The sequence below is a fragment of the Neopelma chrysocephalum genome, unplaced genomic scaffold (genome assembly GCF_003984885.1).
Source record: "Neopelma chrysocephalum unplaced genomic scaffold, ASM398488v2 Primary Assembly neopelma1_97, whole genome shotgun sequence".
NCBI classification, from domain to species: domain Eukaryota; kingdom Metazoa; phylum Chordata; class Aves; order Passeriformes; family Pipridae; genus Neopelma; species Neopelma chrysocephalum.
This window is the reverse complement of record NW_020897760.1, coordinates 3,908,080-3,923,060: the sequence shown is the minus strand read 5'-3', so window position 1 is coordinate 3,923,060 and position 14,981 is coordinate 3,908,080. Positions and strand designations below refer to the sequence as shown.

The following is a 14,981-nucleotide window of genomic DNA, read 5'->3' as shown; positions in this document are numbered from 1 at the left end:
TTACACGATGTGTAGGCAGACATGCCATGCCCCCTCCTTCCTTCTATAGATAGTTTTCTGCTTGATTAGTGGTCTGTCTTACCACTTCTGCTTTAACAGCCTAATTTAGAGCAGGGCTACAAATTTGCATCCCTACAGCTAGCTCAATGTCCTTAATTATATGTGTCTTTATATGTCTAAGGAAAATTTCAGGTTTGAAAATGGATGGAGAGAGGAAAGATTTCTATCTTTGTAGCACTATGCATTTTTTCCCATGTAGTATTTCTTGTAAAGACGTCTGGGGTTGATTCTTGTTTATGGTAAAGTTGCTTGACATGAATGCAAAAGGGAGTTTGAAGCCTGAAAGCTAAAGCAATGTCGGGGGGACTGGCAGAAATAGGAAACCCACCAGAGTGCCAATGTCTGAGTGTAATGGCCCTGTTCTGAAATATGGTCACTGGAACCATCTCCACTCCCCCTGTCTGGGATGCTCAGATGTACCTCTCATGCAAGTCATGTTTGTAATAGTGAAGGACACATCTCATTTATCCTGGTTTTGAGAGGGATGAAAGGGGACAACCTCCCCCAAACCACAAATCAGTAGAAATTCCTTCCTCTGAAGGAATTATCCATTCGTTGTCCAGTGCATTGTTTGTTACAAGCTTCCTATTGTATCTGACCCTTTGAACAGTCCTTGACCATGCAGAAAAGTATTATAATAAGATGTGGTTAATCAAGTCATATCATGCTCTTTTGGAAATAGTCGTTTCCTAGATTTCCTTATGGTACCTGCACAAATACTTTTTTCCATAAATAATCTATGCAAAGGTCATCAGCCACAAACTGTTCCTGTTTCCAGGATATCTGTACTACTTGCCCATTTCAATAAGCTTCTTGCAAGAAAGAGTTCATCCTCGTCTAGAATAAAGAGGAAACATGACAAAGCTTAGACAGCTTTCCCCTTGCTTTTAATGCATCAACCACAGTCTTTTCCATTTCCTCTTCTAGAACAAGGCTGGAAAAGTCATCAAGAAGATACACTCATTCATTTCAAAAAGGCTGTAGAATGAAATGGAAAGTTAATTAATGCTGGTTTTCACTGTGCAACATTCTGGGACATGGCTCCTCTGCTTTGTCACCAGTTCAGTTCTGTCCAAGTCCCAAGTCAGACATCAATATTTAATATGCTTTATAGATGTCAACTGTTTTTGTTGGATCATTTATTGCCCTTCTATTATGGACATAACATCCCAGTAAATGATGAAAAGTACCTGCTGGCTGAATGAAAATGCCAGATGTAAAGAATTTTTCTTCATTTACAAATGTATTGTAAAGAATTACAATATTTCCTTAAATTCTTCTTGTTAATGTCAGTTGTTTGCCAGAAAAGTGTTACTGAGTAGGCCTGTCACATATCTTGTTACTAGATGAGCTGAAGAAAAGCCAAAACCAAAACGAAGACAACTTTCAGGGAATTCAGAAGGTCTGGTTTTTTCTTCTCGTTAGTGTAAATCTAGGATATCATCATGGAAATTGGTGCAGTTAGTGGAAAACAAATTTAAGTGAGGACAGAATTGATTGAATGTACATGAGAAATGTAATCAGCTGACCTGAGTAGTGATTGTATTCTCAATTACATTTGCCTTGGACTCTGGTGTCCAAAGGGAATATTGTCCACTGAACCAGCCCTGCACCTGGGTGCAGCGTCTGATGTGCAGCAGGATTTAGTCCCACCTGGCATCACTTCTCTCTAGCTGCTGTCCCCTGCAGGCCAGAGGGGAGATCCTCACCCCAGGCAACTGCACTGTCATGACTGACCTCCACGGCTGGAAGACCCCAGGGCTGCTGAAGCCTTGCCCAAGCCTCTTTTCAAGTGCTGCATGTTTGGGGGAGAGCTGCTGAAGGTGAAGCTATGCTGCACAGGAGTCCAGGCTGCCTTGGAGCTGGCAGGCAGACCAAGGAAGTTGCCATACCTGCTGCACATGGGATCTTTTAGCATTCGGCATGAGGAAGGTGTGATGGTAATCTGAAACTATTCTAAGGTTTTCTCCTCTTCCCGTGTTGGTATTTCTCACTTTCCTGGAGGTACATTATTTCCATATGACAATAATACTGACTAATCCCCTAAAATTCATGGAGCAATGGTGTGAATCCTAGTGCAACTATACTGTCAGTGTGTTCACCTGTAATGCAGCTGATTGACCTGTCCCACAGAGCAAGGCATGAACTGGAGTCCTTTGCCCAGCTAACTGTCCTGCTGCCTCTGCCCTGCTCATGTTAGCACAGCTCTCTGCCTTGCCCTGTCAGGCCTCTGCCATCAGGACTGATGCTGCTGTAGTGCCTGTGTGTTTACTCCATTTCAATGAGATTACAAGCCAGCAGTAAAAATACATGTCAGCACAGCTGCTTGGTACTCGCACTGGTCAGATCAAATGAACTGTGTGTGTTGGGGAAGATAACACGGCCCCTCAGGCAGGACATGTGCCACTGAATTTGAAGAACTGCTGTCCTGGTGTTAGACCCAATCACAGTGGTGACCTCTGTTACCCTGAAGATGGCATGACAATATGATTCACCTGCAGGCTGGCATTGGAAACACACCACCAAATCTGTTTCATCCCTATTAGCCCATGACACAGCAAGGCATGCCAGGCTGATACCTCAAGTTTTCTCATTTCCACTGTTATGTCAGCCAGACAAACTTCTGAATCTTTAAAGACTGAGGTATTTTGGTATTTAGTGGAGTTTTCTTCATGCTGTTTTCCATATGCAGCTTTAATGTTCAGTGAAGGGAAGGTCCTGATTCAGACTCAGCTCAGGCCAGAGGCTGGTGAGGGTGCAGTCCATCTGTCTCTGGATCATCACATAAGGCAGATGTAAAGCAGCCCTGACTGCAAGCTCCTGGAAATAAACTGCCCATGTTTCTTTCTCCCTGAGAAAGCACATCATCAGGTTCAGGGTGAGAAATCCTCCTTCTCGATTAAGAGACTGATGTACTAATGTGCCCTAAATACATGTGAGACTTGAACTTCCATGTTAGGCATATATCTTCTTCCAGATTTAAGAGGGTTTGAAGTTGTTTGTATAAAGCTATGGAGTCTATAAACTAACCTGTCAAAGGTTTGGGGCAGGCATACTCTTAAAATTTTTCTTCACTTCTGTGACAGGTCTGTAAAAAAGAAAAGGTCAGAAAGGTTATTCTAATACAGAGTAACACCTAACACTGGAGTTAACAGTTCTCTAAAGCAGTCACATTTAACCATAACATCTATAAAATCTTATCTTAGTCCCTGAAAAATCAGAGAAAGAAAAGTATCTTTTCAGTAAATATTCATACTTAGATGATCTCTGAGATGTTCCCAAAGAAACTGTTTAAGAAGCATTTTCATGCTATTTTTTCCCCCATGGTTTTTCAGGTTTTTTTTCCAATTCCTGTAACATGCACACAAATATCTCACTAAAATTATCTTACTCTTCTCGACCTGAAAGTCTGTTCAATTTTGGATGACTGTGTAGCTGTTGATAACACTGGCAGGAATTGCTTGTGTCATGATGGCACAAAGAAAAATAGTTGTCTCCTTGGTTTTATCTGAAAAACGCTGACCCCTCACTCCACTCATGGGCATTTGCTGTTTATTGTAATATTTGACGTGAAACTGAGAAAGAATTGAAAAGTGTCCTGGTGAGATGCCTCTGCAGAAAACAAGGTAAAATCTACCTCTTTGAAAAGAATATCATAGACTACAATTTTTCCTTAAATATTTGTATATCTAAAAGTAATAGGTAGCTTTTTGCAGGTAGAAATACTATAGAAAAGAGGATGTGTTTTCTTAGCTTGATTTAAACTTCAAGTAAAACAAGATAAAGAATTTCAGGTTTGCTGCTTACAAGGAGCTGGAGCAGCAGCTTTTAGCATTTTACTGTCAATTTAGGATGCAGTATGAAACAAGGGACTCATGAATATATCATGTTTAGGCAAAAATGAAGATTTCTTAACCACTCTTGCTGAAGAGATGACTTGCAAAATATGAGCTATGTTTCTGATTATAATTCCAGATCATGGCTTGACTTCCTCTACTAAGAGACTAAAACCAATCCCCTGCAACTTATTTATTTGTAAGTACTTACTTTACTCCTTTACACATGAAACAGTATCCAAGTTGTCTGTGGAAAATTTCTAAGTGATTTGCTATTCCTCTCTCACTGTGAATTCTTACTGTAGTACATTCAGGACTGCACAATTGCAAGGTAAATTAAAACTGAAAATATGACAAAGGGAAGTAGACCAAAGCAAAGCCCTGGTGTGAGATGTCATTACCTGCTGTTGGGGAAGCAACTTAAGACTTTCATACAATTGGTTGTAACATTTCCAGAGCCAAATTATGCTGTCAGCAAACAACATAGAAGTAATTTAACACATCAGAAAATCTTGAAAAAAAGAGAACCCACAGCGCATAAACACAAGGGCATGATAAAGATATTGTATCATCTGTCATGAGAACATGGCATGTTTCAACCTCTGAATGGCACTGTTGGGTTGCATGTATGTTCAATATTAAATATTAAAATAATTTTTATTAAATTGATAAAAATTATTTTCCTCTTCTAATATAGCACTATATGTAGTGCTATAGCCTACCTTAAGATAGATGGGTATGCAAGAGTGGGAGAGGGAAAAATTCATTACAGTATGGAACAGATAAAGTCTGCACTTGTATACTGCCAAGAGATAAAACACTGGATTGGTTGGACAAAGAAACCTTTCCTGGTTATGCTGAAATCTTTTATGAGAGGTTCTCAAAGTGCTCCAACAAGGCTGTTGCACGAGGACCCATAACTTACAAACAAAGCCACATACAAGATGCAGCTCTGTGACTCGCTGTGCAGCTTTGTTTGGCCCCTGTAATTACCTCTGTGTGTGTTCTTCCCCTTACAGGGAATACAGGGAAGCTCAGCTGTCAATGAAAGCAGAACACCAAACAAGATGCCAAACAATCTGGCTTTACACAGCATAAATGGAGGGGGAAAGTGCAGGAAAAGGGACAAGACACAGGGTCCAAGCTCCATGTAGATGTGAAATGCAGAAGAATGGGGTTCCCAGGGGCTTTTGGGACATGATCAGGAGCTGCAGCGAAGTTAAATGGGAAAACTAAATAACTTCCTATCAGTAGACTATTTCTGGTTTTGTTTTAAAAGTGGGCAGCAATATCATCAGAGTGTAGTATGCTGCTGTTTGCAAACCTTTCAGATATGTGAGCTCAGGCAGACAACAGCAAGCCTATGATGTAGAGTCTGATGTGATATTAGCAATGTCAATCCAAAAAACAGAACTAAAAAAAGTTATTGTAGCACAGCTGGTATTGTTTGAAAGGATAACCTCTTCAGATTTTAAGCACTCACGTGACAAAAAAATAGCTCAATGCAATTTGAAGTACCACCATCCACCAAGCTTTTTGAATTTACAGCTCTTGGAACTACACAACAGATTGCAAAGGAAGCAATTTTGTGTTAAGAAACTCCAAGCTACTATGCTAGAGAGTGTACAGGTGCAAGGTTGCAAAGGGCCAGACTCTGCTATGGTACATTCATCTGATACTATCACTGGGCAGAGCAGTTCCTGCAGGAGACAAAGCCATTGAATGAGATGAAACAAGTCTTAAAGCCCATGGAGAAAACAATGTTACTGATGGTGCATAACTGAAGTCAGCAATTCGGGAGAGAGACTGATAGCTGCCAGACTTACCTCAAGCTCTGAATGTGCCTCTGCAAGTATATTTCTGAGAGTAAGAAGGGATCTCAATGGCCCAAAACATACTGAGACGATCACCATATATTATGGCAACTATCAGCATTTATGTTTTGCACATATTTGATACTCTGCTCTAAAAATACACAAGTGGTGCTGAAGGCTGGATGATAACAGGATAACAAAGCCCCTGACCTGTGTCCACTTCCCTCTGCATCCAGCTCCTCAGTCAGTGGCTAGAAAGTGCAGCATGCTCCCCTTGGTATGATGCATTGAGACCCTTAGCAAAACAAAATGGTTTAACGATATCATTGAGGGTTTTTTTCTGTATTATATTCTGGGAAATACAAAGTGAGAGGATTAGTTCATGTTTTAGACTACAACAGGTACATCAAGAGAGGTGTGTGCATGGAGTGTGTAAGTTCAGGGTGCTGTTGTTTAATGGACTGCAGTCCCATATTGCAGCATGTGTACATGTCTCCTAAACTGGAGACTGAATCCTTAAAGGTTCCCTTGCTACACATTACTTCTCCAGACAAGAGACAGCAATATAATACGGTATTACCAAAGTAGATGATTCATTCTGATATGCTACTTAAAACATGCCAAGGACATTAGCTACAGCTCAGCCAAAAACTCTGTCTGAAATAAACATTGATCTGATGGAGTCCTGCATTAATTTTTAAAACATAACAGCAGGGGGCAAGGAGGGACAGAGTTTTTCATTGTGAACTAGCTGCTTACACAATAGAAATGAGGTATACTTCTAATGCTTACTGTCCTTTTTTCTAAATAATTCTCTCCAGAAGCTCTAATTGCAACAGCAAAGTTCTGAAGAATTCTAAGGCTTTTAAAGCTCTTATTTCAGAATTATTCAGTTTTCAGTACATAGTCTGGAAGATGCATCCTGCCTTGCACATTGTGCATAAGATTGCAGAGATGTATTTTTAGAATCATGAGCTAAATTATCATCTTGCTTGATGGATATTTCAGCTGCATTACATGCATTTGATCTGAATGTAGCTCATTGCTTACTTTTTTCCCCCTCAGATTATGCAGTGGCACTTTTTCTATATGCTTATAACATGCAACCTATCCCTAACATCTGACTAAATCTTGGATTTTCAGTCATTTGGCATACTTGTAAGTTCTTCACATTTTTTATTACTTTGCTTACAGCTAATTATTCTGGATACAGCACAGTCTATTTATATGCTTTGTAAACACTCCCTCTTCCAAATGTTTTGTGGTATCATTTTCTTCAGTGTCTTCATGGATGACTGTCAAATGAGAGAAGCAGCTGAACTGGAGAGGCATAGGAGAGAAAGGAAAATAAAATCCCTAACATCAACAAGGGAGCAATTGTCAGTGTTAGCAACTATTTCCCCCGTAACTATTCTATTAAATTACTTACAAATCTGGAGTAATATGTTACCTGCTGCTATGCAAAATGAAGATTAGATTATTTTTTTCCTGTCAGAGTTCTAAGTGAAGTAACTTCAGTGCATAAAATTCCACATTGCAGAACCAGCAGCTTTTGCAGAATCACAGCATCATCAAAGTTGGAAGAGACCTTCAGATTGTCTTGTCCAACCATCAGCCTAGCACTGCCATAATGACTCCTAAACCATATCCCCATGTGCCACATCCAGATGCCTCTTGAACACTGTTAGAGATGGTGACCCCACCACATCCTTGGGCAACTTGCTACAATGCTGAACCACTCTTTCAATCCATCCAGGACAGATGCTGTACACTTCCTGGAGGTCCTAGGGTGGAGTGCCCATCTGGAGGATGTTGAGCACCAGAAGAAGGTTGCAGGCCTGTGAAAAGTCATCCAGGACCCTGTAAGAACTCCAGCATGCAATGTGAAGTTGCAAGCGAAAATTGATGCTGGTTCTTTGACAAGTTCTAGACTTCTCGGCTTTGAAGGAGTTCATTCATTAAACTGTTGCATGTGTGTTTGGGTCAACATGGTGCAGTTACTCATCTGTTGTTCAACTTTTGATTATGTCTAAGCCAAAACTGGATAACTAAATAACCATAAGGTTTTTACAGCTCTCTGTAATTAGAGTAATCCAGGCACATCTGGCTTAATGAACTTCTTTGATCCAAGCAGAAAAAGAAGTATCATCTTTCAGATGTATTCATATTTTTTCTAGTTTTTTTTAAATTTCTGAATCAGTATTTATGGAAGGATTTTATTCAGTTTCTTACATGACATGAGTGGGGAAGGGGGAAGGGTTATCTGAAATAATTCAGGTGAAAGACTTGGTCTTTTACTTTCCTGCAACAGTAGTTCTTGCTTACATACTTAATAAATTTTAAATAACTGAAGAACAGGATCAAAATTTCATCTCTAAAAATAAGGTGATGAAACAGGCTATTAAAAATACTACGCTCTATTGGTGGTACAGCTGTAAAGGATTTACGAAAATTAATTATATTACTATTGTAAAAATATCAGCCTTGAAGTTAGTGCCAATGTATTTCAGTCTTCAAGTCCACATATTCATCTGTCTGGTATTTTCAGAAAAAGCAATCAACTTAAAATCTCTTCCTCTATAGAAATTTTTTTTCCTGCTATTATACATGCCTGACATAAAATTTTTAATTTGGAAATTACATGTTCATCATACAAAAATACCAAGTTGTACTTGATGATAATTTTGGCTTTCTTAATCCAGAGATTCCGAGAAACCAAACAACAATAAGCCCCATTTTTTTTGATAATTGGGAGCCAAAAAGTTGTGAAGAAATTCTATGATGGTTTACTTATAGAAGAAGCATACTTCTTCTCTTTCTTATATACTTTCTTCTCTTTTCTTCTGTTACTTGAGAGAAGAAAAAGGTGGGAAATAGTACAAATTCTGTTTTCATTGATAATGTTAATACCTGCCTGGAAACACCTGTTTTGTTAAACATCATCAACAATTGTCATCAGTTTTAAATTACTCCATTATTCTGCATGATTTAAGTAGGCTCTGTGTTAAAAGACTCAGAGTATTAAAAAACCCCTAGAGAGAATTAGTGGGAACTTGGAGGAAACTTTCTGACATAACAGAACAATAATTTATTTTTAATGGTTGAAAATTGGTCAAATTATTTATGTTTTTGTGATTAAATTTCTCTCTTCCAGAAGATGGAGTTCATAACTATTCATAGTAGATATTATTTCTCTCTCTTTTGAAATTTGAGCAGGGAAAATTAACTTCTTGTGGCTGCCTGAAACAACTATATTTTGCTTAATTTTGAAGGTCATAAACAGGAGCCTCATGGAATTTTCTGCTTTTATAATTGGGGAGAAAATTCTGATAAGATTTTTAATGTGAGAACAAGTCCTCTTAACTCTAAGGCAGAGATTTAACATGGTGTTAGCCATTAGGCATAAGTATCTCACCTCTCATCAGGTGAGAAATGGAGGGCCAAAGCTTCTGCAAATTCCCCTTGCTGTTGCCAGAAGCTAATTTTGCAGAAGCAAGCTAAAGCTCTACTTTCAGTTATTGCAGAAGGAATACATATTCTTGGCTGCAGGGCAGCAGTATAAGAACACATTCAGTCCCAGGGCTGGAGACAGAGATCATCAGGACTTTGCTTTTCTAGGACTAATGAACTGTACAATGAAGTATCTTCCACAGTTGCTGAGAAAAGAAAGAGAATGTCTTCAAAAAAGACTCGCCTGATGTAGAGCTCTCTGCGGCTTGGGAATGAAATAATTCTCAGATGACTGCCCTGGTTCTTCCAGATGTGTGAGCAATTTTTAGTGCTGATGATATTTTGTTAGCAGGCTAAAAGCACTGTATGAGTGTGGATGGTTTCACTGCAAATGGGGTCCAGTTTTATTCTTTTACAGAGAATGGGTTTCAGGAAATACCTGCAGATTTTATCCTGCAGAAAGATGTCCCATAAGATATCTCAAAGGGTGTTTTGACCCATATGTGAAAGGATGCAACAGAGCACTACCAAGGAGGTTAAGCAGGTGTCCTTGGGTGCTATGAGCTTGTGTTTTTTTCATATAGGCCAAACCCAGATTTTCATTCTTTGAAAAAATAGTCTTTTGCTTCCTTTTACTGATGGAGACAGAGCAAGTTTTATATAATGACAGAGAACTGGGACCTTTTGGGGAGGGCTCCTGCTATGGGCAGGAGGCTTTGGGGCTGTGAAAGCCTTGATGCAGGGGACCCTGTCAAGGTTTCTGAATGTCCATGGCAGGAAGTTACAGCCACCATGCTGGTGTGGGAATGCTCCTTAAACACGCCTGCTGAGGCCCGTCTTGCTCGCTGTGTCTCTCAGCACACATCGGTAGGGATGGTAGGAATCAAACTCTTAGTCATATTTATGGACTTTGGCTACCAGGGTTTTTTCAGTTCAATGAGTATCCCAGAAAATACCTCATGTCCAATACATCTTTGTGCCTGTAGGAGTGGGTGTCTTCGCTTCCTGCCTGGATGGCAAACACTCCATCAATGATGGAATAAAGATTAACCAAAAATGAAAGTCACTGAGTTTTCTCTAACTCTTCCTGGTTTTAGTTTCACCAGTTGTTCTTAGGCTCCAGAGCCCCTCTTTGAGATGGAAATTTACTGTGCTTCTCTCTTGGCAGTTTGGCTCATTTGGTAATTAGAGTCTACTTGCTTTGTGAGCTGCTCCCATGGTCCCTCAGTTGTGCTCATTCTTGCTCTTGTATTTTCTGTTCCCTTACTACTTTCCTAATAACTGCTACTCAGGCTCCTCTCTTCCTTTAATATTTTCTTGTGTGTTTGGCTAGGCTTCTCTGCATTCTTGGTATGGCATATGATGTGCCATCACTAGAACAAGATGTCACAGCTTTTCAGCAGATGGAAGTGGAGTTACTTCTCCAGAAGGCTCTGCTCCAATCGCCTGTTTCAGCTCTCTCCACATGAGTTTTTACTGTGCTTCATGGTGGGTCTCTGCTACAGCAGTGACTTTCCAAAATGGATAATACCTGGACTTGTAAGCATTTACAAGTATCTTGGCTTTAGCGAGCCACCTTTCCCAGTTGAAGCCACTGGAATCTTGTGGTCTGGAGTCTCTACTCCGTCTTGCGGTTCACTGAGACTCTCTTCTGTTTCTTGCTCCTGACTGGATATATTCCCTTGTTTGTTTTAACTAAGTACCTTAAGGAATCCCACTAGTCTATATGGTTATTTGTGGCTTGGCATTTTTTTCAGTCCTCACTCTATTGTGCCAATTTTTTTTTTTTTGCTCTGTGTGCCAGGACCTCTTAAGTTTGGTCCCCTATACTTCCAGCATCTCTCCCGTCCTCCCTCAGCTCCTTCCTCTCACAGGTTTTTGTGTGTTCATGTTGTAAGGTAGAAAAGTCCTCTTCACTCTGAATGCTTCAGAATGTAAACTGATCTTAATTTTCTCTTTAATTTCCTAGTTGAAAATTAGAAAGGATAGGATTAATCCAAATAGTCATCATCTGTGGTCTTTAAAGGCATTTCCAGACTTTTGGCATACTGAAAACTGCCAGAACATAACAGGCATACCTAGAGAGAGAAGACAAATGCTGGTCATTACAATTTTTTTCATTTTCTACAATGAATATCCATGTCTAATCGTTTCAGATCTGAAGTCCCCCTTTCTTCAATTTTAGCTGATTATTGTCAAAGACATGCTGTAATCCTTTCCATATCTTGTATTTCTTAATCACATTTGATAGCGTGGTAACTTTCTTTACCCAGAGCAATGCGCTAAACTTTTTTTTGGCTGCCACAGAGAATTTTAAGTGATTTTGCTGAACTAGGTTCCAGCAGTTTTGGTATGTAGCCTAACGCCATATACTGTGGTGTGCAGAGAAAATTGGTTCTCCAAAGGGAACTCAATAGCAGCATGGACCTTCTGCCAAAAATTCTTAATTCTGGGACAGTACCAGGAAACTTGTGTGGGTCCGATTCTGCTCCTACTGAAGTCAAAGTCAAAGCTCCTCCCAGTTGCAGAGGGATAAGGTTCAGGCTCCAACACTCAGTCCTCACATTCCCATTTCACAGATTTTCCTTCAAATTCTTTTTTTTTCTTTTATTTTTAGGTTCTGGCAATATACTAACCTTTGCTCTCTCTTGTACATTTTCTGGAAGGCAAATTACAGATAGGAACCATTTTCCTCATCTCTTACACTGTTTAAGAGTAGCTCCTGTTTTGTGCCCCAAAGCACGGCTGGAACTCAGCAGCTGTAATCTGGAGTGACAGATGAGCAAGTCAGATCACGAAAGGAGGAAAAAGCTGCTGGAAAAGGAGCGAACAAACAGAAGAAAAGCTTGTAATCATATCAGAAAGACAAGAAGTGATGTCTCGAAAGAATTAAATTTTTATTTCAGTAATCCCCGAGTTTACTTGGAAAGACAAGGAATCGGGGATACGCTGTGGACAAGCAGAAGATAGAAGATGTGAAAAGATGGGATCTTGGGACATTTGCCATAGGAAATGAAACTCCAGCATCACTGTGTTGCAATAAGTGCTAATAGGTTTGGAGCTTGACCATGTCTTACGTGTGTGTAAGTATACACACTGCTATATATAGCTCTGGAAACAAACTCAAGTAATCTGATAGCTTTAAACATAGTCAGTTTTCTTATTGGACTGTAAGAACAGTTGGAAGAAGCAAGTGTAAGAATAGAATTGATACTGATTTTTGCCATGAAGCTTAGAAGAGATATGGAGTTGATCTTAAACACAAGGTGATGGGTAGCAAGTTGGGGACTGCTAGACTGTTTCCAGCAGTGCCACTCAATCAGTGCCTGATATTAGGGAAGTAATTTAATTTCCTTTTGCTTTTTTGTTTGCTTTCTTCAACTGCATTAGATGGTGCTAATTTCTTCTGCTAGGAGCTGTTGAAGGGTGCTAACATGGGAGGAAAGCAACTGAGCTGCAGAGTAGCAGTCTCTTCTCAACAAAAACAAGTGCAAGAGTTTCCAGGTGGAGAGACACAGGGAAGGGAAGAAGGAGCATCACTTGCACATTCCCAACCCGTTTGTGTACATATGACTTTGAAACACGTGAGCTGTGCGCAGTGAGGAAATGGAAGGGCCCAGGTAACCCTCCTCCTGGCTTGTGCCTCCCTGTGGCCTGACCAGCCTCCTGGGCTCCTTACATGAGCATAGCCAGGGACCCTGTCCAGACAGCCTAAAGGCTGTGTTCAACCCCAGCAAGGGCTGTAATAAGGTCATAAGGAGCAAAGTGCCAATAAGTAGTAAAGAGTCCTACTTTGTGAACTTAATTTTGTAGTTTTGAATATAGAAAACTGAGCAACCAATGCTAATTTTTAAACTTAGGTTAAGTAGCTGCATAATTAGAGTCAGTAAAGCTTTTATTCACACTCTTTATGTGCAGCTGGCAAGAATCTCAAATCGTGCCTTCTGCAGTGCAAATGCTGCTGGAAAGGGAGATCTCTGCATGTAATGTCCCCAGCCCATCTCACCACGTGTTGCAGGTTGGCTTCTGTACTTGTCAATGTGCAATGAAACAAGGGTATGGTTTATCCAGGGTCACTCTCAGGGCAAAATTCTCTCCATAATACCCCTAATACTGATGCTAAAGGGTTAAGAAAACAACTATTTTTTTACTGCATACTAGACATCTTATTTAAGAGACTGATAGATTTCAGGGACTAGCATCAAACCCAGTCAGTAATGTACATGTGTTATTTCATCTTAATGCTACTAAACAAAAACTAAACGAAATACAATACTTCTGTTGTTGGAAGCCATTCCAGTGTGATTTAAAACAGAAGGCTGACAAATACTTTATTGCAGTAGTGTCCAATATCTCCCTGGGCAGGTACCATGTTCTCTTCAGTGAAATACACATTTTCACACTTTGCTGTCTGTTTGTTTAATGTAAGGTACTTAGACAGGAAAGCAAAATGTTGTCAGCTTTTACCTTTGGCTTTCAAAAAGTGAAATAAATAGGAAATCCTGCAGCCAATGAGGATTCAAGGTATTGAAAATTAATTTGAATGCGAAATCAAACATCCTGTTGCATTGCCTGAGAATAATTTTTTTTCCCTATAACTTTGGTTTCTTATCCCCAGCAAAATTCAGCAACTTAGCTTTGCTCTTGGTTCCCTCACAATTTTCCCCTCCATCTTTTTGCCAGTTCCCAGCTACCTGGATCACCCAGAAAAGTACTTTTCAGCTGACTGGAGCATCCTCAGTGACAACAATACAAAATTCCTGTCTTTTAGAGCATTTCCTCATGTCTTCTCAGTTCTCTTATGTTCTGCTCTTTGGGAATATGTTTGGTTTTATTTCATGACATTTTTCTCTAACTTACCTACAACTAGAAGGTATTTGCTGCATGTCTGATGTGAAATCTTTGTTCTTGTAGCACCCAGTAAGAGCCAAGTACCATAACCCTAACTCACAACAGATTTCTGCTGAGGTTCATGGAAGTTTTGCCGAAGTAAAGCTGCAGGATTTGACCACAGGTTTGCTGTACAGTGTGCACTGCAACCTGTGGTATTGCTTAACTCTACCGCGTTTGTTTCTAGTGACAGTTTGCATAAAGATGTCTTACAGGATAAAGTTACAATAGGCTGTGTTACAGGGACAAGGTAAGAAAACTGGAAATTAAAGCTAAAAAGACCTTTGTCTCTCTAGGAAGACAGTGAATGGTGGTGTATTTCTTTTGGCATTTTAATGCTACTAAATTACATCTAGTCTTCAAACATTGTTAAGGATGTTTCTGGACCCAACTCCAATACAGATACAAACCCTCCAGCGCGCTCAGCTTTTCCTCTTTATATCGTTTCATCCTCTCCCCCACGCCAGTCCCCATTTTTTAATTTAACTCGCAGCTTCCTGCCGAGTCTCCCCAGCTGGAGCCCATCGGCAGCCGAAGGCTCTTCTCACCCTCCGGGTGCACTAAACGGCATCACCTGTCCCAGCGCTGCCGCTCAGGCCGCCCGCACCTGGGCCCGGCTGTGCTCGGCTCGGCATTGCCGCCGGCGGGTGCGGGTCCGGGTCCGGCTCCTCTCCCGTATGCGGGTCCGGGTCCCGGTGCGGGTCGGCGCCCGGGGGAGCGGCGCGGGGCAGCAAGCACCATGCAGGGCCGGGGCCCGGCCCGCCCCGGGGGCCGCGTGTGCTGATGTAATCGCCAGGCAGCCAGCGCTGAAATTCAACACCGCGGCGGGCAGGAGCTCCGCCGGGGCAGGCGGTGCAGCGCCGCTCCGCCGCCGGACTCCGCGGGCAGCCGCGGGGCGCCCCCGCCGCCCGGCCCCCGGCGCCCCCCCCCA

General features: G+C 41.0%; 1 protein-coding gene across 1 annotated transcript in view; it reads left to right on the top strand.

The window, feature by feature from the left end:
• Positions 1 to 9,862: 9,862 nt before the first annotated feature.
• Positions 9,863 to 14,981, top strand: part of COL24A1 (collagen type XXIV alpha 1 chain) — a 133,767-nt gene continuing 128,648 nt past the window's right edge. The window contains exons 1-3 of the mRNA XM_027694196.1: positions 9,863 to 10,027; positions 14,075 to 14,149; positions 14,407 to 14,835. Coding sequence (XP_027549997.1) covers positions 9,863 to 10,027; positions 14,075 to 14,149; positions 14,407 to 14,835 — 669 coding nt within the window. The remainder of the gene's footprint in view (positions 10,028 to 14,074; positions 14,150 to 14,406; positions 14,836 to 14,981) is intronic.